This window comes from Balaenoptera borealis, assembly GCF_965194805.1.
Source record: "Balaenoptera borealis genome assembly, chromosome: 2".
Classification (NCBI taxonomy): domain Eukaryota; kingdom Metazoa; phylum Chordata; class Mammalia; order Artiodactyla; family Balaenopteridae; genus Balaenoptera; species Balaenoptera borealis.
Genome location: NC_138867.1, coordinates 171320219 through 171345327, shown reverse-complemented (window position 1 = coordinate 171345327; position 25109 = coordinate 171320219). Strand labels below are relative to the sequence as shown.

General features: G+C 41.4%; 1 protein-coding gene and 1 pseudogene across 3 annotated transcripts in view; one reads left to right on the top strand and one right to left on the bottom strand.

Annotated features, from left to right (window-relative positions):
* Positions 1-4125: 4125 nt before the first annotated feature.
* Positions 4126-25109, bottom strand: part of LOC309624622 (olfactory receptor 7A10-like) — a 95458-nt pseudogene continuing 74474 nt past the window's right edge. The window contains exon 4 of the transcript XR_014249953.1: positions 4126-9120. The product of XR_014249953.1 is annotated as an olfactory receptor 7A10-like (transcript). The remainder of the gene's footprint in view (positions 9121-25109) is intronic.
* The window catches only part of LOC309624608 (uncharacterized protein), a 24851-nt gene continuing 8781 nt past the window's right edge, over positions 9040-25109 (top strand). Inside the window, exons 1-2 of one of the 2 annotated variants that reach the window (XM_082382888.1) lie at positions 9040-17937; positions 18797-25083. In XM_082382888.1, coding sequence (XP_082239014.1) covers positions 25053-25083 — 31 coding nt within the window. In that variant the 5' untranslated portion in view covers positions 9040-17937; positions 18797-25052. Of the gene's footprint in view, positions 25084-25109 lie in introns of both variants that reach the window. The other variant, XM_082382887.1, reaches the window with a different exon arrangement.

Here is a 25109-nt window from a genome sequence, read left to right as displayed (position 1 = left end):
CCCCGCTCACCGCAACTAGAGAAAGCCCGCGCCCAGCAACAAAGACCCAATGCAGCCAAAAATAAATAAATAAATTTATTTTAAAAAAAAGAGTAGAAAACTGACCAGTGCAAGAGGACAGAACCACACACACAGGGCCACCTAGTATGACAGCAATGACTACAGTGGGACAAGGACAGTCTTTCCAATAAAGCTGGGTCCATTGGATAATCACATGGAAAAAAATGAAAATTGATCCCCATGATTCCAAAATGATGGCAGAACTAAATGTGAAAGGTAAAACAAAAATTATAGAGAAAAACATGATTTTATGGCTTGGAGTAGGCAGAAATTTCTTAAATAGGAGACAAAAGGGGAAAAATAAGATTTGATAAGCTGGAATACATTAAAATTAAGAACTGCTTGGGAATTCCCTGGCAGTCCAGTGGTTAGCACTCAGTGCTTTCACTGTGGCCCCAGGTTCAATCCCTGGTTGGGGAACTAAGATCCTGCAAGCCACATAGCATGACTGAATTAAGAACTGCTCATCAAAAAACACCACTGATGGTGAAAAAGTAACCCACAAAGCAGAAGAAAAACATGTACATCTATATGTATATGTGTATATATCTACTATATATAAGATAGATAGATAACCAACAAGGACCTACTGTATAGCACAGGGAAATCCACTCAATATTCTGAGATAACCTATATGAGAAAAGAATCTGAAAAGGAATAAATATACATATACATGTATATGTATAACTGAACTACTTTGCTGTATACCTGAAACTAACACACATTGTAAATCAACTATACTCCAATAAAATTTTAAAAAATAATAATAATTCACGTGCAGAATATGTAAAGAAATTTTACCACTCAATAAGAAATAGACAACTCAAAATAGGCCAAAAATAAATCTGGTCATATCACAAAACAGGATATTCAAATGGCCAATAAATATATGAAAAAGTGCTCAACTTTATTAAGGAAAAGCTAATTAAGTGCCAATTAATTTAAACCACAATGAGTTGCCACTACTTAACTAACAGAATGGCTATGAAAAAGGCCCGGTTCAATCCTTGGTCAGGGAAATAAGATCCCACAAGCTTCATGGCACAGCCAAAAAAAAAAAAAAAATTGGGAAATTAAGTGGTGTGACACCTACTTCACTGCTGTGACAATAATGATTATAAAGTTTGTAGAGTTCCCTGCTTCTTAAGGATATCCCTCGAGAGAGGCACAGGCAAAGAGAGAAATGAAAATCTGTGAATATACAGTTGAGACCACGCATGGAAAGTCACCTCCAATGAAAGAAGAACTGCTTGAAACTTCTGAGTAGAGTAGCAGAATTCAACAAAAATGTTTTATAAACTGTTACATTAGAAATTGAAGGGAGTTCCCTGGTGGCCTAGTGGTTAGGATTCATGGCTTTCTCTGCTGTGGTCCGGGTTCAATCCCTGGTCAGGGAACTGAGATCCCACAAGCCACGTGGCAAGGCAAAAAAAACCCAAAAAGACATTGAAGCCTTGGTTGCCTTCTGAGATGGCCAACACTGTCTCTGGAGTGTGTACCTCTCTCAATAAATCTACTTATTACCTATCACTTTGCCTCTTGCTGAATTCCTTCTGCACTGAGAAAAAAATAAAAGAAAAAAGAAAAAGAAATCGAAGCCTCTAAAAATTGTCAATGGAGCATTTATTTATTTTATAAATTCCTACTAACTGTATATAAAAGGGTCTGAACTATGCTCTGTGGTGCTACAGCTTCCTCATCCCCCCCAGTCTGTGACTGTAGAAATTCTCTCCTTTTTCTCTAGAAATATAGCTCAATCTCCAGGGTCCACACCTTTGCAACTTGCACAAGTGCCATTCATGTACAACTTCAGATCCTGCCTGCTCTACATAGAGAGACCTGAGGAGAACATATTGACTTCAAATATTACTTTATTTTTTTTTAACATCTTTATTGGAGTATAACTGCTTTACAATGGTGTGTTAGTTTCTGCTTTATAACAAAGTGGATCAGCTATACACATACATATATCCCATATCTCCTCCTTCTTGCATCTCCCTCCCACCCTCCCTATCCCACCCCTTCAAATATTACTTTAAATAAATTGATACTAGTGACAGAGTTAAAGTTTAGGACTACATTCCCCAGCCAGCTCTGTTTATCTAAAACTCTAGTGTGCCAGGCTGGATTTCTGTTAGTCTTTCTAAAATAACTGGCTTCAGGAAAATAAAGTTTTCTTATGGTTTTCGTGTGTTTGGCACTTTACTGACAAGAATGATTCTTTTAAAAATATTTTTTTAAATTTATTTTTTATTAAAGTGTAGTTGATTTACAATATTTTGTTAGTTTCATGTGTACAACAAAGCAATTCAGTTATACATACATATATATGTTTTTTTTCCATATTATTTTCCTTTATAGGTTATTACAAAATATTAGGTATAGTTCCCAGTGCTGTACAGTAGGTCCTTGATGGTTATCTATTTTATACATAGTAATGTGTATATGTTAATCCCAAACTCCTAATTTATCCCCCCCCTTTCCCCTTTGGTAACCATAAGTTTGTTTTCTATGTCTGTGGGTCTATTTCTGTTTTGTATACAGGTTCATTTGTATCTTTTTTTTTTTTTTTAAGATTCCATATAAGCAATAATAAGCAATATCTTATATTTGTCTTTCTTTGTCTGGCTTACTTCACTTAGTATAATATGCTCTCGGTCCATCCATGTTGCTGCAAATTGATAAGAATGATTCTTGTAAATGAATTATCAATGCCATAGTTTTTCTACATGGGATCATCAGTTAGAATGATGCTGGGAGTGGGCTGAGGCAACAATAACCTCTTGGTTCCCAGCTTTTTTTTTTTTTTTTTTTTCCTTTGTCATGTTTTGCTTCCACCTTTGTACCTCTTAAAGAGTGCAGAGTTATCTGAAAGTCCCCTGGTCAATATCGGGAGGGTGAGCTTTTCATTAGTGCTCTGCTGAGGTTCCCAAATCTTTTCTTTTCTTTTGCTCTCCTTTCTCCAACTTTATTGAGCTATAATTGACGAATAACATTGTGTAAGTTTCAGGTGTACAATGTGTTGCTTTGATACATTTGTAAATTGCAAAACGGTTACCACCAGAGTATTAGCTACCACCTCCATCCCATCACATAGTGGCCATTTCTTTTTTTGCTGCGAGAACATATGAGATCTACTCTCTTAGTAACATCCGAGTATAGGATACAGTATTATTAGCTATAATCACCTGTGCTCCACCTCGGATCCCCAACCTTCTTAATCTTATAACTGGAAGTTTGTGCGCTTTTCTAATCAAGTTCACTCACTCTTCCACCTCATTTTTTTTTTTTTTTTTGCTATTTTTTGTCAAAGGCAAACAATAAAAAGTGAGCTAGTAGGGAGATTGGTTTTATTCAGGCTAACGCAATAAGGAAAACACCCCCAATCCAAACATCAGAGTGTCTCTGCAGAGTGGTTTTGCCTTAGACTTTCATAGGGAGGAATAAGCAAATCATAGGTGGAGGGATTTTACATTTGGGATTGTTATTGTAACCAGGGGACTCTGTTAGCTGAGCAAGAAATGCTTAATCTCTGTGTCTAGCTAGTTTGTCAGGGAGGGGGACAAACAGTTCACCTACTCATTTATGAGACAGAAGAATGGGAATTGGAGAGTGTGTGTCTAGCCCTGTCATAGGAAACAAGGAGGTCACTAGAGAGTCCTATTCTCCTCCTATGGGGAAGAGAGGTTCTTTGCAGTACTGGTTTCTAGAACACAAAACGGCGGGAGGTGGGGGGATTAACTGTCTGGGTTTTCCAGCAGCACAGGTAAAGTTCAATATTGCCGCTCGCCTTTATATATTAGTAATTGAACCATGCATATAAATGCCTACTTTACGCTAAGAGAACTTACCTGTCTTCAGTTAAACTATTCCCCCCCCCCACCCCCCCAGCGATGGTTCTCAATGGGGAATGATTTGGCAATGCTTGGAGATTAGTGTTGGGTAGCACAGCTTGGTTTGGGTGGGGTGCTACTGGCATCTAGCGGTGGAAGCAGGGGATGCAGCTAAACATCTCAAAATGCACAGGATGGCCTCCCAAAACAGACTTATTTGGCTCTAAAGGAGAATAGTGCTGAGGTTGGAGGCGGGGTGGGAGGGTTGGGGGGAGTTAGGGGAGTACTGGTAAAATTGCTCAATACCTTCCTTTGGGAACCAGGGCTTTAGAGGCTGGGCAAAAACGTCTGAAAAACTAAATTCCTCCTGAGATGCAGAAAACAAGCAGGCTCAAAGGATTTTCAAATGCATCTTGAATTTCCCTTGGAGTTGTTGATCATTATTCATCTGTCTGTTACCTTTTATTTGAAACACTGCAGCTCAATTTGTATAATTTTTATATGAAGTTTGTAGAACTTTACTTATAAAAATTCACGGAGGGGGCTTCCCTGGTGGCGCAGTGGTTGAGAATCTGCCTGCCAATGCAGGGAACACGGGTTCGAGCCCTGGTCTGGGAAGATCCCACATGCCGCGGAGCAACTGGGCCCGTGAGCCACAATTACTGAGCCTGCGCGTCTGGAGCCTGTGCTCCGCAACAAGAGAGGTCGCGACAGTGAGAGGCCCGCGCACTGCGATGAAGAGTGGCCCCCACTCGCCGCAACTAGAGAAAGCCCTCGCACAGAAACGAAGACCCAACACAGCCATAAATAAATAAATAAATAAATTTTAAAAGTATTCATTCTAAAGTCTACTTAAAAAAAAAAAAATGATAGGGGCTTCCCTGGTGGTCCAGTGGTTAAGACTCTGTGCTTCCATTGCAGGGGTCACAGGTTCAATCCCTGGTCAGGGAACTAAGATCCCACATGCTGCGTAGCGCGCCAAAAAAATTAAAAAAAAAAAAATGATAGTCACACTTCAGCTTTAAAAAAAAAAATTCATTGAAAAGTCTCAGATTTTAGCTAAGAGCAAGGATAGGGTAGGGAGCAAACTTTTTCTTTTCTTTTTTTTTTTTTTTTTTTGGCTGTGTCACGCGGGCTTGCAGGATCTTAGTTCCCCAACCAAGGATCAAACCCGCGCCCTTGGCAGTGAAAGCAAGGACTCTTAACCACTGGAGTGCCAGGGAATTCCCTATAGATGCGTTCTTGCTCACCAACATGGAAGCTCTCTGACCTCTGTCATTTTAGGTTTTCATGTTGGCTTCATTACATAGACAAGGTGGATTAAATCATTGGTCATTGGTGATTGGTTCAACCTTCAATACCTCCACAGGTGGGGGTTTGAGGTTGAAAGTTCCAACCCTCTAATCAAAGTTCAGTCTTTCTGGCAACAAGCCCTGAAGCTCTCTAGAAGCCGCTTAGCCAAGAGTTATCTCATTAACATACCAAAGACACTCTTATCACTCAGGAGATTCCAAGGGTTTTAGAAGTCTATGCCAGAAACTGGGAACAAAGACCAAATATTTTTTATTACATCATAGGGACAAAAACCAGCCCTCCATTCATACAAGCATCCCCCACCCCCCACCCCACTCTCAGAAAGTACACAGAACTCACCTCAGAAAATAGGTATTTCTGGGGAATTCCCTGGCGGTCCAGTGGTTAGGACTCTGTGCTTCCACCGTAGGGGTCACGGGTTCAATCCTGGTCCGGGAACTAAGATCTCAAGTGCTGGCAGGCGCAGGCCCCCCCCCCAAAAAAAAAAGGTACTTCTGCTTTAAAAGACTGTATCCTCCATAAGTCTGATTTAGCTGGTACAGAAATTTAGCTTCAAACCTAAGACAGTATTGATTTAATAATCTGTATTAAATTGCTGCTGGTAATTGAAGGCTGGGAAATTTAGACCAACTCTCTAACTGAAGACAATGAAAAGTATGCATGCAGTGTACATTAAAAAAAAAAAAATCTAAAAAGCAACAAAGATCTAAATACTAGTAAGAAATCACTGCAGTGGAATCTCAAAAAGCCAAACCCATTAAAATAGAGAATAGAATGGTGCTTGCCAGGGGCTCTGGGAGGACGGCGTGGGAACTGGGAGATGTTGGTTAAAGGGTACAAACTTCCAGTTATAAGATGAATAAGTTCTGGGGATCTAATGCACAGCATGGTGACTCTAGTTAACGGATACTGTATTGTATACTTGAAAGTTGCTAAGGAAATAAATCAAGTGTTCTTACTACAAAAAAGAAATGGTAATTATGTGGTGGAGGTGGTAGCTAACACTATGGTGGTAAGCATTTTTCAAAATATAAGCATTTTACAAATAAGTACATTGTACACCTTAAACTTATACAGAAAAGAAATCACTGCATGGAGACTAGGAGAGGACAGGGTTCCAGAGAGGTGAGCCAGACACTGGGGCTGGTTTTACCCTTGAGGTGGTCTACGAGAGGCAGCTAAGGGACCAAGTGAGCTTTAGGTGTCTACAAGACCAGGGATAAAGAGTGAGAGTAAGGGTCTCCCCTCTTTGTGCTGGCTTCCCAAAGGAATGTCTCTGGGGAATAGAGGGGAACTGGAAGCAAACCATTATGGACTGCAGCCAGGTTTCTCATCACCTGGTAGATGTGAGAAAAAGCTTGTGTAACTACAGTGCATTACTATCAGACAAAGTAGATTTTAATGCAAAAACCTTTGTTACACCCAGAGATAACAAAGGTAACTTCATAAAGATAGAAATTGGGTCCACCATGAAAACATAATAATTCTGAATTTGTATTCAATAGTCTATTGATTTTGTATATATATATAATTTTATTTATTTTATTTTTGGCTGCGTTGGGTCTTCATTGCTGCACGTGGGCTTTCTCTAGTTGCGGTGAGCGGGGGATACTCTTTGTTGTGGTACGCGGGCTTCTCGTTGCAGTGGCTTCCCTTGTTGCAGAGCACAGGCTTTAGGTGTGCAGGCTTCCGTAGTTGTGGCTCGCGGGCTTCGTTGTTCCGCGGCATGTGGGATCTTCCCAGACCAGGGCTCGAACCCGTGTCCCCAGCATTGGCAGGTGGATTCTTAACCACTGCACCACCAGGGAAGCCCCTCAATAGTCTATTGATTGAACTACAAGCAGAGATAGTCAAATTCTGTATCACACTGGGTGATTTTAGCATATATCACTCCATGATTGATACAAGGAGACAAAAAAAAAAAATTAGTAAAGATAAGATTTCAACGTGATTAACCAACTTGACCTATTGTGCATATATAGAAAATGCACTCAGTCGTTGTAGAATCCACATTGATCTTTCAGCGCAAACAGATCACCTACTAAGTTTGACCATAAGTGCGTGAGAGCAAATCTCAATAAATTTCAAAGAATTAAAATTATACAGAGTATGTTCTTTAGCCACAATGCAATGATACTAAAAACCAATAACAAAAGAAGGAAAAGAGGTCCTCCATATATTTGGACACTAAAAAATGCACTTCTATTTAACTCATGGATTAAATAAAAACTCTCAATTGACTTTATTCAAATCAATTTCTCGGCATAGATTGCAGCAGAAATGAGGAAAATGAGGATGACTCAAAAGGGAGAGATGAAATGAGAATTGGTTTATCTAAGTATAATGTGAAAGCAAATGAGTGTTCACTACAAGTTTACAAACACATGGACTGCACATCTGATAATAATTTTTTCCTCCAGCTTTATTGAGATTAATTGACTTCGGTTAACACCTGATAATTACACATTTGATTTTACTAGTGCTTAATATAGACAAATTTCTGTACACATATATTAAACTATCTCATATACTCATATATTCCCATATATGAGATATATTCCCTATATCACTATTAAATATGTAATATTTTGCCTATTTTATAGATGTCGACTGAACTCAGAGAGTTAAGTTAGCTGATAAATGACAGGTAGTAAAACACAGGATAGAAGGATTTTTTTTTTTTTTTGCTGCTGCTGCATTGCAGCCTGCAGGATCTTAGTTCCCCGACCAGGGATCGAACCCGTGTTCCCTGCAGTGGAAGCTCAGAGTCCTAACCACTGGACCTCCAGGGAATTCCCAGGATAGAAGGATTTAATACAAAGATATCTGATTTGAAAACCCATGATTAATCACTTTGCTAGGAGAATTGAATTTTGGAAGAGTCAGGAATTCTGGCATACCCAGTATTTCATTCCCTTTGACTCTTTCTAGAAGCCCACACCCAAGGCAGATGGCAGAATCATGAAAAAGAAAATGTTCCAGAGATCAGCGTCCTCAAGTCTCCCTTTATGGCTCTGTTCCTCAGGCTGTAGACGGAGGGGTTCACCATAGGAGTGACCACAGTGTTCATCACTGAGGCCACTGCCCTCCTCCTGGGGGAGAGAGTAGCTGCAGAACTAAGGTAAACTCCAACACAGGTCCCATAGAATAAGAAAACGACAGACAGGTGAGACCCAAAGGTGGAAAAGCTTTATACTTTCCGCCAATTGATGGGATTCTCAGGCTGGACGAGACAATGCGAGTGTAAGAGAAAATTATCCCTGAAAGGGGACCAACACCTAACAGGCTAGTCACTAGATACATCAGCACGTCATTGATAAGAGTATCAGAACAGGCGAGTCTGAGGATCTGAGCAAGTTCACAGAAGAAGTGGGGGATTTTCAAGTCTGTGCAGAAGGACAGATGCAACACCATCAGACTGTGGAGCAAGGCGTTCATAACGCTAATGAACAAGGAGCAATGACTCATCAGACCACAGAGACGGGGGTTCATGATGATTGCATAATACAGAGGGTGGCAGATGGCCACGTAGCGGTCATAAGCCATGATGGTCAGGAGCAAATGGTCCATACATATGAAAACCATGAAAAAATACACCTGAGTGAGGCAGCCTGCATCAGTGATGGCTTTGTTCCCTGTCTGGATGTTCACCAGCATCTTGGGGACTATAGTGGAGGTGAAACAGATGTCAACAAAGGACAGGTGGGAGAGGAGGAAGTGCATGGGGGTGTGGAGATGGGAGTCTGAGCTGACAGCCAGGATGATGAGCAGATTCCCCAGCACAGTGACCAGGTACCTGGACAAGAACAGCCCAAAGAGAAGGGGCTGCAGGTCTGGATCCTCTGAGAGGCCCAGGAGGAGGAATTCTGAGACACCAGTCTGGTTTTCTGATTCCATGTTGTTGATGAGTCCACTGGAAAATAGAGACATGAATTACCATGAAACAGACACACAGACATCACTTGTTTGAGAGAAGTCGTTTAAACAATTCTTCCCTTCTGGTTGCTCTACTCATTTCTTCCTTCACCAAGTAATTTTTGAATGACTTCTAAGTACCATACATTTTGTTCTAATACCAAAATTTAAAAATTAAAACATTTTATTAAAAATTAAAATATTTTATTTTTTTAGGAACTATCATGCCTGCATGGCATTTTAAAATCTATGATTAGGGCTTCCCTGGTGGTGCAGTGGTTAGGAATCGCCTGCCAACGCAGGGGATGCGGGTTCGAGCCCTGGTCCGGGAAGATCCCACATGCCACGGAGCGACTAAGCCTGTGTGCCACAACTACTGAGCCTGTGCTCTAGAGCCCGTGAGCCACAACTAATGGGCCTGCGAGCCACAACTACTGAAGCCCGTGCACCTAGAGCCCGTGTTCTGCAACAAGAGAAGCCACCACAATGAGAAGCCTGCGCACCGCAAGAAAAAGTAGCCCCTGCTCGCCGCAACTAGAGAAACCCCATGCACAGCAATGAAGACCCAACGCAGCCAAAAATAAATAAATAAAATAAATTTATTAAATAAATAAATAAATAAATAAAATCTGTGATTAAAGTCTAATCGTTTCTTCACATAGGGTCAAACCTGGTTGGATGACTTCATTTTCTCAGAGAATTTTAACTCTGTAGTTAACTTTATACTGAGTCTGCTCAGAATGGCAAATCTCAGGTATTGCTGGAAATTATAAGCTCAGATTCTCTACTGTCTCAATGTGAGAAATAATGTCATTAATCCATTCCTTTAAATATTCTACTTTTTACAAATTGGATCAAACCACTCTATTGGAACCTGTCTATATAGAAAGAATTGTTTTGCTGCAATCTGTCATTTGCCATCAGCCTACAGTGAGGGACATTATAAGAAAAGGTTAAATGAATCTATATCTTGTCTATTGTGGAAGTGTCATACCCGTAGGGGAAATTCCTGTCTGGCTCTTAAAACAAGAATAGCTGAAAAACTGATTTAGGGAGTTCCCTGACAGTCCAGTAGTTAGGACTCGGCGCTTTCACTGCCGTGGCCCCAGGTTCAGTCCCTGGTCAGGGAACTGAGATCCCGCAAGTCTAGAAACTCAGACAGAGTCATTTTATAGCATATTTCTTTCAACTAGTTGTTCCTTGGTAGCTACCTTTTTGGACATGTCTATATGGCAATGGCTTTGTAATTATCCCCTATCCTCTAAGTACTCTTTCTTTTAAAAATCACTTAATTAAGTTATTTATTTATTTTTGACTGCATTGGGTCTTCGTTTCTGCTTGCGGGCTTTCTCTAGCTATGGCGAGTGGCGGCTACTCTTCGTTGCGGTGCGCAAGCTTCTCATTGCAGTGGCTTCTCTTGTTGCGGAGCACGGGCTCTAGGCGCATGGGCTTCAGTAGTTGTGGCACATGGGCTCAGTAGTTGTGGCTCATGGGTTCTAGAGCGCAGGCTCAGTAGTTGTGGTACATGGGCTTAGTTGTTCCGCGGCGTGTGGGATCTTCCCAGACCAGGCCTTGAACCCGTGTTACCTGCATTGGCAGGCGGATTCTTAACCACTGCGCCACCAGGGAAGCCCCTCCAAGTACTCTTGAATGCATTAACCCTGTGCATTTTTGCAGAGCAATCTTCTTCCCAAGCGTGCCAGGGAAGGTCCAGCACATCCTTCTGGAACACTTCAATGGCATTCTACCCAATAAACCCACAAGTCTTCACTTCGGCATTCAAGTTCTTCCAACATCTGGGCCCTGTAATAATTACACATGGGGCAAGGCACTCTCAGCAATGAATTTACCTTGTAAATTTTGTTTACAAGGTACTCTCAGCAATGAATTTACCTTGTAAAACTGACACTCCACGTGGTTTCATTGAGAAAGCTTCAAGAGTGAATAATTCTAGGAGCTGGTGTGCAAATACCAGCAGGACACATAATTGATGAAGATGTGTCATTTCCTGCTCTAATCAAAAGCAAATTATTCATCTCAGAATATGAGCTTTGGAAGGACACATATTTGTAACAGAAGTGAAGGGAGGATGGAATGCATAGAGTCTTGAGAAAGCAAAGGAAACAAATGAGCATTTTTAAGCTCTGCCTTCACACTGGCTGGCATGTGGGAGGGAACTCATGAACTAGCCAATGCTAACATCCAGGTCCCTTGACAGGGTCAGAACCCAGGCAATGGTTTATGAAGCAAGGGAGGAAGGACAGGTGTCTAGTCACAAAGGAAAAGAAGTTGAGCAAAGTTCAAAGGACATTTGTGTCCTTCAAATTAATAAGACATATGCATTAGATAGGAAACGTTCTGAGTACTAGGGACACAGGGAATACTCCAGAAATATTGGCTCTCATTATTGCCATTATTGTTTTTTATTAATAACAGAATAGTTACTGGTATATTAGTCTTTATGGAAGAGAAAATATTGAACTTACTTAAGGATGTTCCTCTTCCCCTTAATTTTTTGACACACAGTCTGATCTGTTTAACTGTCACAATTCCAGAAACATGAATGAAATTTCAACATTTGGAAAGTTTAAAAATGCGAGAAAGAGATTTTGTAATTTTTCTGTTTTTCTTTTTCGTTCTTTTTTTTTTTAGCTTATAAACAATAGGAATTTATTTCTCATAATTCTGGAGGCTGGAATGAAAGTCTGAGATCAGGGTGCCAGCATGTTGGGTGATGGAGGGAGGGTCGGCCTGGAGGCTAGAGACTTCTTATATCCTTACCTGGCAGAAGGGGTGAGGGATCTCTTCTATAGGACACTAATCCCATTCATGAGGGCTCTACCTTCATGACTTAAGCACCTCCCAAAGGCCCCACTTCATAATACCATCATATTTGGGGGTTAGGATTTCAGCATATATATTTTGGGGGTACACAAACTTTTAGACCATAACACATATACTGGCATAATCCTTTTCATATTTTTTCAGTGTATTTAGGTTTCCTTTCTGTTATTGATTATTTATGTTTTTTAATTTAATTTAATTTTTTATTGAAGTATAGTTGATTTACAATGTTGTGCCAATGTCTGCTGAACAGCAAAGTCACCGTTATATATAATATATATGTTATATATTATATATATAATATATATATACTCTTTTTCATATTCTTTTCCATTATGGTTTATCATAGGATATTGAATATAGTTCCCTGTGCTATACAGTAGGACCTTGTTGTTTTCTGTTTTTCTTAAAGAAAATGTTGAAGAGCTTCTCAAAAAATTAAAAATAGAATTACCATATGATCCAGCAATTCCACCTCTGGGTCTGTAACCAAAAGATCTGACAGTAGGATCTCCAAGAGCTATTTATACTCCCATGTTCTTAGCAGCATTATTTACAATAACCGAAAGGTGGAAGCAGCCCATCTCTCCAGTGACAGATGAATGAATAAGCAAAATGTGGAATATACATACAGTGGAATATTAAATATTATTCAGCCTTAAAAAGGAAGGGCATTCTGACACATGCTACAACATGGATGAACCTTGAGGACATAATGCTAAGTGAAATAAACCAGTCACAAAAGGACAAATGCAGTAAGATTCCACTTATATGAAGTACCTAGAGTAGTCAAATTCATACAGAGAGTAGAAGGCAGAAGGGTAGTTGCCAGGGGCTGGGGGGATAGAAGAATGGGGAGGAGTAGTGTTTCATGAGGACAGTTTCAGCTTTGCAACATGAAAACTGTTCTGGAGATAGATGGTGGTGATGGTTGCCCAACAATGGGATTGAACTTAATGCTACTGAACTGTATACTTAAAATAGCTTAAAGGGTACATTTTATTTGATATATTTTGTCATGATTAAAAAAATAAATGAATTAGTAGAAAATCCCGAAGGAACTCTTTCTGGTTTGCTTTACTCATGCTCCTGCCCACTGTGCTTTGAGAAATCAGTTGCCCCTCATTTCTCGAACTTCATGGATGTTCTTAGGGAACAAAACCCCACCCTCGCTTCTGTTTCATGCTTCTCCCTCAGCCAGAGAATCCTGCAGATCAGGGAATATTTAACACCATTCATGGAGACTCAGATCTTACCTCCTCCTGTTCTTGGTAGGATCACATCAAAGTCCAGCTTAGAAATAACTGGGTGAGTGCTGTCTCCTGGAAGAATCTACGGCAGGAGACAGACTTAGATCCTTACCAACTCTGTCCCCTCAGTCTACTTCAGGATCCTTGGACCTTGCCAAAGAGGCAAGGAAGGACTGACTAGGCGGTTCTCCAAGTGTCTACCAATCGTTCTTAGGAATGAGGGGGAAGGAGCCATCCATAATGAGTCCCCAGGGATCAGAGGCTAAAAGGATAATGAGAATTACAGAGCTCTCAACACCCAGCCTCCATGTTCCACAAACCAGGGGACAAAATAAGGACACTGATAAGTTGGTTATTCTCAAGGAAGATAGTAATTACGATGGCACTATGGTTTTTAAACTTTAATGTGCATCAGAATCACCCAAAGTGTTTGTTAAACAGATCTCTGGGTCCCACCCTAGAGTTTCTGATTGACTAGGTCTGGGGTGGAGTCCAAGAATTTGCATTTCTAACAAGTCCCCAGGTGATGCTGATGCTGGTCAGGGGGTCACACTTCGAGAATTACTGCTGTAGAAATTCCTAAAGCGTGGCGTGGAATCAGCCACATCTGGATTCAAATTCTGTATAAATCCAAGGAGGAAAATCCTTGAACATGTTTGAGCTTTTGTTTCCCATCTGGATAATGGGAGTGAGAATGTAGGAGTACCCTACATTCCAGGAGTACACATGAAAAGGAAAAAAATAAAGCTCATAGCAGAGTATGCACTTACTGGGGCTCAGAGCAGGTCACCCCTAAATATGCCAAACTGTCATAATGATTATTTTGAATTACAGTTACTTTAGGGACTTCCCTGGTGGTCCAGTGGTTAAGACTCCACGCTCCCAATGCAGGGGGCCTGGGTTCAATCCCTGGTCAGGGAACTAAGATCCTGCAAGTCACACAGCGCAGCCAAAAAAAAAAAAAACTTCACAAAAATGTCCAATGCGAGGGGGACACTTTGACTCTCCCCTCTGTTTCCTTGAAAGCAGAAAATAAATCTCCCATGTGAAAAGGTACCCTCCCTGTACCAGGAGGATGGAAAAATCCTTATCACCAGAGATAGGGAGCCCAGGGCCAAGAAGGCTGTATAAACAGATCTTGTTACTTCTTCATTAATTAGGCATCCAAGCCTATTTTTCTTTGTATGGTCAACTCCTCACAAATTTATTGTTCTTTTGTCTAAAAAGTATAAAAGCTGCCTGCCTTGGTCACTTCTTAGGTCCTATTTCTATGAGACTTTTGTATGTATGACTTAATTTTTTTTCTCCTTTTAATCTGTCTTGTGTCAATTTAATTATTAGATCGCCCAGAAGAACTCAAGAAGGGGGAGGGGATTTTTCCCCTCCCCAACACGTTCATTATTCATATTCTTATTATTTTTAAATTTTATTGGAGTATAGTTGATTTACAATGCTGTGTTAATTTCAGGTGCACAGCAAAATGATTCAATTATACATATACATATATTCATTCTTTTTCAGATTCTTTACCCATATAGGTTATTACATAGTTATATGTACTATGTACATAGTAGAGTTCCCTGTGCTATACAGTAGGTCCTTGTTGGTTACCTATTTTATATCTAGTACTGTGTGCATGTTAATCCCAAGCTCCTAATTTATCCCTCCCCACCACGTTTCCCCTTTGGTAACCATAAGTTTGTTTTTGAAATCTGTGAGTCTGTTTCTGTTTTGTAAATAAGTTCATTTATATCATTTTTAAAAAATTAGATTCCACATATGAGTAATATCATATGGTATTTATCTTTCTCTGTCTGACTTACTTGACTTATTATGATAAGCTCTAGGTCCCTCCATGTTGCTGCAATTATTCATATTATTTATATTACGATTACCAGGACTTGAGAAGGTCCTGACCTGATTGCTCCCTTTGAGTGGCGTGTGTTGGAGGGTTTAGGGCGGAAAGGACAGGAATGTAAAGGAGGAGGCAGAAGAGAGAGAACATCCAGGGACAACACCTATGAGTTGTGAAGAAATAGGACCATCTTGAAAATTCCATGAGGATCCTTGATCACATCAAGGAGCAAGTTGTCTGGGGAGACTGACCCCCTTTCCTTGAATCTCAGTGTCTTCCTTAAAGGGTTGGATCCAAAACCAGCAATGTGAGCATTCAACAGCACAGGTCAGGTCTCCTCCTTCCCTTCCTGGGACATAAAGGGATGCATTGGAGCAGTCTGGAATTCCCAGAAAATTTTGAGAAGTATTGATTCCTTTGAGTAGCGAATTGGTCCATGCAATTTTAAGGTGAGAGAAAGGGGTCAGCAGAGCCACAAGCAATTGCAAATCTAGTGCCAAGGGACTTGGAAATAGGCCAGAAAAATCGGGAGGGCAGTTAGACAGCGATTCTCACTCTTGACCATGCATCAGAGTCACCTAAAGGGTTTCTTAAAACACAGGTTGCTGGGCACCACCCCAGAGTTTCAGCATGTCTAGGTGAAGTCTGAGAAATTGCATTTCAAAGAACTCCCCAGGTAATGCTGATAGGACTGGTAGAACCTGCTGCATAATTTTCGGGTACCAGTGCAAAATGAAAATGTGGGACCCCATGTTGGCAAAATGTCAAGACAGTGATAGCAGAGCATTCAACCAAGAGTGGGGTCCTCTGTGTCTCTTCTGGTTGCACACCCATGAACCCAGCCCTGGCTGCTGGTCTAGGTTCACATTTTGAGAACCATTGGTTTAGACTTCCTACTTAATTAACCTAGGACTACCTCCAAATAGGAATAATAATGATAATGCTAACAGTAATAACAATGTTGCCCCCTTTCCTCTAGAACTTACAAGGATTTCTGTATCTCCAGGATGGCCCCACAGGAGACCACAGGGGCTGAGTTTCTCCCCAGGATGTAGATGTTGAAGAGAAATTGATGCTTGTGAATTTCAAGGAGACAGTCATGTGTGCAGTTTCTGGACAATACACATTCTCTAAGAAGCAACAAGGTAGCAAAGCTTTCTGGTTGGTAGATGTGAGATTGTGTTGATAGGGGACACTTAGTATATTTACAGTTTTTCTCTGGCCCTAGGGGCCTTGTCTCCAAAGCTCCTCATTAGCCAAATTGTTCTCTCTTCACTCCAATCCTGCAGCAGAAGGAAGGAAACTACTGGCTTGCTAATTCCCTGAGCCGGGATAAGCATGTGGCCTTTCCTCTCTCCTGCCTCACCGTCTGGGATGATCAACAGCAAGATGCCCAACAGCAGATAGTCACCCTTCACCAAGTACCACTCGCTTTCCCAGGAGGCAGTCTCCCAAACATCAGCCATTCCTGATTGTCTTCATGGTTGTTGTTAATACCCTCATCGACTTGAAAGTGACACTTAATTGGCTCTTCTTTTAAACTCAGCAAAGTTTGTTTTTTGGTGCTGGTAATATTTTCTAATACATATTAAAATACACAGTTTTTAAAATACTGTCTGCATCCCATTTTGGAAACACTAATGAGTGCATCTCTACAGCTTCTAGATTTTTTTGCATCAGGAGCACCTGCTCAGGTAGCCTCCTCTGACTCTCCCCCTCGGCCAGGGTTCTTAATTTGGGGCTCTAGTCATTGATGGCACTCAACTATGACTGTACTGAGATCCAAGACTCTGGCAATTATTTGATGAAAGGCCACTTTGCCCTGTAAAATGCAACTACAGGGGAACAGTTTTTGCTCACCGTGGCTTAACACAGTGCCAGACCCAAATAGGAGCTGATAAAATATTACTGTGTGAGCCAGGAAATTGTTGCAACCCATGAGTTAGGTGCCATTATTATACCCATAATAGGAACCAATGATTGGAGGCAATGGTTTGCTGGGAAGTCAGGAAAAAGATCTGATTTGTAGCACTGGTCGATTTCTGAGGTGTAAATTCTCCCCCCACAAATTCGAGCTCCCAGTCATTGAAGGCAGAGTTGGGCAGAGCTGTAGGATCAGCTCTGCAGTGTGGACTTTCAGCTCACCACTGAGAGGGATTCTCTATTCTTCAAACTCCCCAAGCTTATTCATGCCTCAAGGCTTTTGTATCAGCATTTCTGGCATTTCTCTCTTTTGAAATGTCTTCTCCCAGATCTTCCCACAGTTGGCCTTTGTAATTCAGATTTTCAAATTAAAAAAAAAAAAAGAAAAATGCCACTTCGAATGCCAGTAAGGAATGACTTTATTAAGAGGGACTATTGCAGCAGGCAGAAACGCCTATTAGCCAGAATCGTTTCAGGGAGGGAATGGAGGAACAAAGCTTTAATATGCGGAGGCCAGTGGCTGGAGAGGGAAGGAGGGACTTGTTAAAAACTGCTTTGTGGGCGGGGCTGGGGTGATAGTGGGGGTGAGGGTGAGCGGGGGCTGAGGGTAAAGTGCAGGATGGTGGAGGAGTGGGGAAGTGTCTTGAAACTTAACAAACTGCTTTAAAGAATTGCAATAACAGGAAAAGAGGAGGCAGGAAATGTTTGTTGCCAGGCACGTGGAGGAGGGGTGGGGATCTGGGACTGACGCAGAGCTAACAAGTTATAGTGCTGGAAGTTCTCACAAATAAACGGTCTCGCTGTCCTCGAGTCAGCTGGATTGTCTCGAGTCAATCCAGCCTCGGTTATGTCAAGCAACGTTTTAATCAGCCTTGTCAAGGTCTCCGCTGGAACATCAGCCCCCCCAAAGAGTGCCTGTGTTCAACTACTACCAGTCATTCAGGTACCCCATTACCATTTACTTTTCTTCTAGCATTTGCCATTTGCTTTTTCTTTTTTTCTTTCTTTCTTTTTAATATTTATTTATCTGGCTGCGCCGGATCTTCGTTGCCACGTGCGGGATCCTCCTCGCGGCATGCGGGATCTTTTAGTTGCGGCATGTGGGATCTAGTTCCCTGACCAGGGATGCAACCTGGGCTCCCTGCACTGGGAGCGCGGAGTCTTAGCCACTGGACCACCAGGGAAGTCCCGCCATTTGCTTTCTTCCTTATTTGATTTTTCTGTGTATATGTTGTGTTGTTTATTTTACATTCCTCGTATTTAGAATAGTGCATGGTATACAGTAAGCACTCAATAACATCAATTCAATGAATGAATAATTACCCTGTAAAAATACACAACAACTTAGACTTCCGTAGGCAGCGAACCACTCTATTGATATCGCTGAATACAGTCGACCCTGGGGGTCGGTAGATCCGCGATTGGCTGAATCCGCAGACGCGGGACCCGCTGAATGGGCGGGCAGAATGTAACACTATACCATGTTACACAAGGGACTTGAAAGTCCCTGGCTTTTGGTATGCGTGGGGCGGTGGTCCTGGAACCAATACTCCGCAGATACTGAGGGACGACTGAACTTGGTATCTTTACTTGTACAATTAAAAGGAACTAGTGTAAACAGGGTGTGTATTCTTTGGTTTAACAATAATCCTATATAAATCAGTAACACTGAGCCTGTTACTATTTGCTCTAGATGACTGTGTAAATCTAGTCAGGGAGAATAGGGTGTGTCTTTTAAGCCTTTAGTCCTTTCAGTTGTATGATAGATAAAAGTCAGTGACCTTGTGCATTTCTCCTGACAGAAAGCTTGCTGTAGCTGAGATGTAAGTGGACATCAGCCTGGCCCAAGCTCTTACCTCGCTGACTGTGGATTTCTGTGTCTTTCGGTGAGTAACGAATAAGAGCTTGTGGCAGGGGCTCCCCACTGCCCTTCACTTTGTAAGATAATTTTTACCCTGCAGAACCTTTTCTCTTGACTGTGGGCATCCGGGTGCATTTGAGATTGAGGTATCTTGTGAAATGAAATTTTTCAGTTAATTTATGTTGGGTAAGCGTCGACTGAAAAAAGTGCACAACGTGCGAGTTGTGAGTTAAGTTTTATTTGGGGTAAAATAAGGACTATAACCTAGGAGAGAGCCTCTCAGATAGCTCTGAGGAACTGATCCCAAAAAGGTAGGGGGGAGGTCAGTATACATGTGATTTGGGTGAAGGGGGACACATGCAATGAAGCACACATGTTGGCAGAGGGTTGCTACTAGTCATGAGGAACAGATGTCTCTGTCAATGATTTTAGTCCTTTTCTAGATAGAAGAAGATGCAAGAAATTGGTCTCATAAAATCTTCTCCTGAAGAATATCTAACTATCTGAAGACCTGTTCTGCCAGTTTTTCCCAGAGCACAGAGCGCCTCATTCCTCAGCTCTGCCCTGAACTCCTTTCAGGGTGTATTGAAGGTCAGCCACTGCAGTGGCTAGTGACTTCATCCTTGTAGAGGCAGACAGCAGGTTTTCATCCACAAAGGCTTTGTTCACAGGGTGTCAGGATGGGCAATTTATTTACCTTTTAATTATGAGTTCTACTATTAAGGTCGGCTTTGTTCTTTTCAAGTGAGCTCAGCTAACCTGACAACCCCCAACACTTGAAAGTCAAGACATTCTTTAAAAAGTGATGCAAATTTCATTAAGGTACTACCTGAAATGAGAGTTCAATTGACTTTATATGGAATGAGTTTTACCTAGTGCTGTGTTAATTAAATATTTGTTTTCCCCCAAACCATATAAAACATAATAAAAGCAAATTAGGCATCAACTTTTAAATGCAAGTAATTTGGTTATAAATGAGTATTCTCTTACAGAATTTGATGCTTCCTTTACTTAAATAGAATTCACATTATTTTTAAAACTCACTAACAAGCTTCTTGTTTTTATCATGTATTACATATGTTTTAGTGATTCTTATCATTTATTTTTTATTTATTTATTTTAAAAATTTATTATTTATTATTATTATTTTTTTGGCTGCGTTGGGTCTTCGTGGCGGTGTGCGGGCTTCTCATTGTGGTGGCTTCTCTTGTTGCAGAGCCGGGCTCTAGGTGCACAGGCTTCAGTAGTTGTGGCTCATGGGCCTCTAGAGCACAGGCTCAGTAGTTGTGGCGCATGGGCTTAGTTGCTCTGCCACATGTGGGATCTTCCTGGACCAGGGCTTGAACCAGTGTCCCCTGCATTGGCAGGCGGATTCTTAACCACTGCGCCACCAGGGAAGTCCCCTATACTTATCATTTAGTGTGTTCACACTGAAAAATTCCCCGGGTGAGTTTTTGTCTCCTGTCAGTGGTCCACAAATATTTATTACATGCCTACACCGAGCCTGTTACTCTTTGCTCAGGCCCACGGGTACAATGGCAAACAAAATTTATAAGGGTTAGGTCCTCTGGAGTTTACAGTCCAACCATCAAGCCTGCTTGGAAATGATAGCTGGTTTTGAGTTATTTTATTTTTTAAATTATTTTTTGGCCCTGCCCACGGCATGTGGGATCTTAGTTCCCTGACCAGGGGTGGAATCCATGCCCCCTGCATTGGGAGCAGAGAGTGTTAACCATTGGACCACCAGGGAAGTCCCTGAGTTATTTTAAATGAGAGCACGTCAAGGGAGGACTCAGTCTAAGGGCTCATAAAGCCTCTTGGAAAAAAAAAAAAGTTATTGAAGCCAAAATCCACAGTCTTAGAAATGACTAGGATACAGACAGGCAGTGGGCTAGGCTGTGATGGGGCCAGGAATGGGGAGAGCATTTTAGCAGGAGGACTCTGCACATGTAAAAATCCCTGAAGCAGCTAAAATCCCTGGATTGTACCAGGATGTGAGCAAGACAGGACATGGCTGAAAAAAGAAGCAAGAGAGGAGGAAAGTGAACTAGATTGCAGGAGTCTCAGCCACATGACTTGTAATCTGGAAAGCAAGTTCAGGGTTTAATTTAATTTAATGCTGGTGGGAAGCCATTGTGAGCAGGGGCATCAACAATTAGATTTGTGTTTAGCAGAGCTCGCTGCACCATGAGGATGCCTGGTGAGGATGGAGTGCAGAGGACAAGCTTGACTGGTGGAGAAAAGATTAAGGGTTAGTAGTAGGATTTAGGAATGAGTGATGGTAATCTAGACTCTTGATGGTTACAAAGTAGAACAAAGTGATGATTTGGGGGGATAGATTGAAGGTTGAATCCATACTCATTCATTTCTGAGCCCAGAATGCTGTACGCTTTACAATGTGGCTAGTGATGTGCTAGTGACTGGGTATAGGGTTTTAATAAGAAAAGGCGGGCTTCCCTGGTGGCGCAGTGGTTGAGAATCTGCCTGCCAATGCAGGGCACACGGGTTCGAGCCCTGGTCTGGGAAGATCCCACATGCCACGGAGCGGCTAGGCCCGCGAGCCACAACTACTGAGCCTACGCGTCTGGAGCCTGTGCTCCGCAACAAGAGAGGCTGCGATAGTGAGAGGCCCCCGCACCGCGATAAGAGTGGCCCCCGCTTGCCGCAACTGGAGAGGGCACTCGCACAGAAACGAAGACCCAACACAGCCAAAAATAAATAAATAAATAAATTAAAAAAAAAAACTAATGAATTATGTATATGTGCCTTGAATCATATGGTTTCTTATTAAAAAAAAAAAAAGAAAAAAAAGAAAAGGCCATTCTCTTGGACATTACAATCTAGTGGAAGAGAAAATATAAGTAAGCAAAGAACTAAATATATAATTACAAATTCTGAGGGCTACATAGGAAGAATAGAGAGAGCTCAGACAATAAAATAAGATTGGCTTTATATTAAATACGGGGCTCACAATAAAGGTGATTCTGAGGAAATGACATTTAAATGGACAGAAAAATGACAAAGGAAAAATTATCCATGTGTGGCAGGGAACGGGGAAGAATTTAGTAGTTGGGATTTTCTCTGGAGAGAGCACCATTGAAGAAATGATTGGAGTTGGGTGGAGAAGGGGTGTGGCTTGGATTAGTCTTTGTCAGTTTCTGCTGTGTGGTAGGGTGGAGAAGTCTACAAAGGAATAGTTTTAGGTTTCAGGTGATAGCTGCCTTTGGGGGATGGGGGAAAAAGTGTGCCCATATTTTAAAATTTCAATGGCTGTTGTGGGCTGATGGAGAGGAGTCAAGGATTCTGTGAGTTTTAATTGAGTCGAGCCCACAGGAGGGGAGAAGCGCTTATCAAATAATCTTCAGTTTTAATTAATTATAGCTGTGGGGTGGGGTAAAGGGTGTGATACCAGTGATGCCTTCTGCCTGCTCTGAATACCTAGAGCATTAGTACTCCTAACTGAGAGTGCAGATGTTTGAAGTGAAAACAGTTTTGGGGAAGAGATAAGTTCAGTCTGGTAAGTTTCTTCAAAGGTGCCTACAAAACGTTTAGATGGCCGTAGTTGAAAAGGCAGCAGGAATACATGAGTCTTAAGCTCAGATTTGAGTTCTCAAACGGGAGATTTGGGTGTTATGAGCATAGAGATGGAATTTATTTATTTATTTATAATATTTATTTATTTATTTGGTTGCACCGGGTCTTAGTTGCGGCACGTGGGCTCCTTAGTTGTGGCAGACGAACTCTTAGTTGTGGCATGCATGTGGGATCTAGTTCCCTGACCAGGGAATCTAACCCAGGCCCTCTGCATTGGGAACGCAGAGTCTTCCGCTGCGCCACCAGGGAAGTCCCGAGATAGAATTTAATTTCAAGGGAATACATAGATGTGGAATACACAGAATAAGGTGAGAGATAAGGGCCAGGACTGAGCCTTGAGGACAGTCAACAGTGGGAGAGGAGCCGGCCAATGAGCCTGAAAGAGAGTGGCCAGAGAAATAAGATGCCAACCAGGAGATTATGGTCACAAAAGCCCAGAAAAGAGGCTGATTTATAGAAGAAAGTAGTGATAGAATTTTTCTGATGAACAAACTAAGTCAAAGACAGAATGGCATTCACTGGATTAATCCTCTTAAATCCTTGGCAGTCTTGGCAGAGCAGTGTCAGTGAGGTGGTGGTGAGACAGAAACCAGTTTGGGGTGTAATTAAGGGAGGTGAGGAAACGGGGAGAATGAGAGGGTATACCAGTCTTTCCAGAAGCTGGATGGAGAAAAGGAAGAGGGACTGAGCAGTAACTGTAGGGCCAAGTGGGACCCAAGGCATGAATTTGTTTCAAGATGGGAGATTTTAAATTTTTTTCAGATGAACAAGAACGTTTATTTAGAAAGAAGAGATGCAAGGCAATATGTATTAGAAAATGCAAGGCAATGTTGAGAAGATGTAAAAATATGCAATCACTTATCTTAAGATAACTCTCAAACTTTAGAAAAATTACAAAGGAAAAAGGAAAAAAAATTAGCAAGGAAAATACCTGTCTCCAAGCCCATGCACTTTCTCTTCATTTTTTTTTTAACATTCCTTTTTTTTTTTTTTTAATATTCTTTTCCATTATGGTTTATCATAGGATACTGAATACAGTTCTCTGTGCTATACAGTAGGACTTTGTTGTAAGATGGGACATCTTTGATTATGTTTCAATGTTAGAAGTATGAGTATAGTGGAGTAGAAGTTGATGGTGATGGAAAAGAGCAAAGGAATAATTAATAAAGCAAGCTTTCTGAGAAGGTAGGAAGGGATTAGACCAGTGGTTCTTAAAGGGGAAATTTTGCCCTCTAGGGGACATTTGGCAATACCCCTTTCACAACTAGAGGGGATACTACTGACATCTAGTGGATAGAGTCCAGGGATTCTACTAAGCATCCTACAATGACAGGATGGTACCCCCATAACAAAGAAGTACCCAGCTCAAAATGTGCCAAAGGTGGGAAACATGACATGGCAAAGTAGCAGATACTGACTTTAGATAAGAAGGCAGACATATCTTGTTTGCAAAGTGAAAGAAACCATGATGCTGTGGAACTACTTTCGTACTAGTGGCAAGAAAATGAGGAATCCTTCCTTCATTGTTAGAGTTTCTCTGCAAAGTCAGATGTAAGATCATTTGTTATTGAAGAGATAATGTTGAGACCACATGAGATTCAAAATCTTGCAGGAACTGTGAAAAGGTCTTTGGATAACTAGGAGGTTAAATTGCCTGTTGGGCTTTTCCTTTAGTGTTGAAGCCCCATTTAGAGTACGCGGACTCAAATTTTTAGTGCTTCCCGTATAACTTATTGGATAGGAATTACCCAGGCAGGATAGACAGATGGTTGGAATTATCTAAGGCAGGTGTTATGATTCCTCAGAGAAGAATTTGAGGTTTTAGAAAATATATTAATTGAAGTGATGGGCCATGGCATTTCATATTTAGTGCCAAGGAAATGAGGATTATAAATAGCAATATGGTGGAAGTATGGATGGCTTGGGAGCTTCTATGAGGTAGGAAAGCAGATGCAATACAGGCAAAAAAGTGAACAAGATGGAAGTATACCTACTGTGTTCAGAAAGTGGGATGTCTGACTTTTTGCCTTCGTAGAGAGCAAGAGTCTCAGGTGATGATAAATTTAAGGTGTTCGGTTGAGATGTGGAAGCCATGGACGTTTGCTAGTTTATGCCCAAGAACATGGAATCATCTTGAATCAGAGCAGGGATGGGAGTTACAATGAAGAATGGGAGTCAGGTGACAGTGACTTTAATGGGTCAGGTCTATATGTTGGTGCTAATTCAGGGGAGAAGCCAGTGAAGTGCCTCAGTGGAGATGGAATTTTTGATAAGTGGTGGGTAATGTGGTTTCATAATGTGGAGGATGTACATTAGGAATGGGGAAGGTCAAGAATACCCACTATATTGCTTTGAGGCTGTACGTGGCATGCAAAACAATGACCCAGGATCAAAGACAGCTTGAATCTGAAAGGAACACATACTGGATGCATGATGATGTAATTGTCCTAAGTGCAAAGGAGAAACAGAAAGCTTGTGAATCCTCTTGTTAATATTTCTTTATTTCAGAGCCCTGCCTGGGGTGGATCGTAGAAGCAATAAGAGGAGTATCCTTGTTCTCCTGGTTGCTGTCTGATCATATTTACTACTTACAGGCTTGCAAAATGGCAGCCCCACATCTGTCCACTATATGTGGTAAGTTCCTAGGGTAGATTCACTTT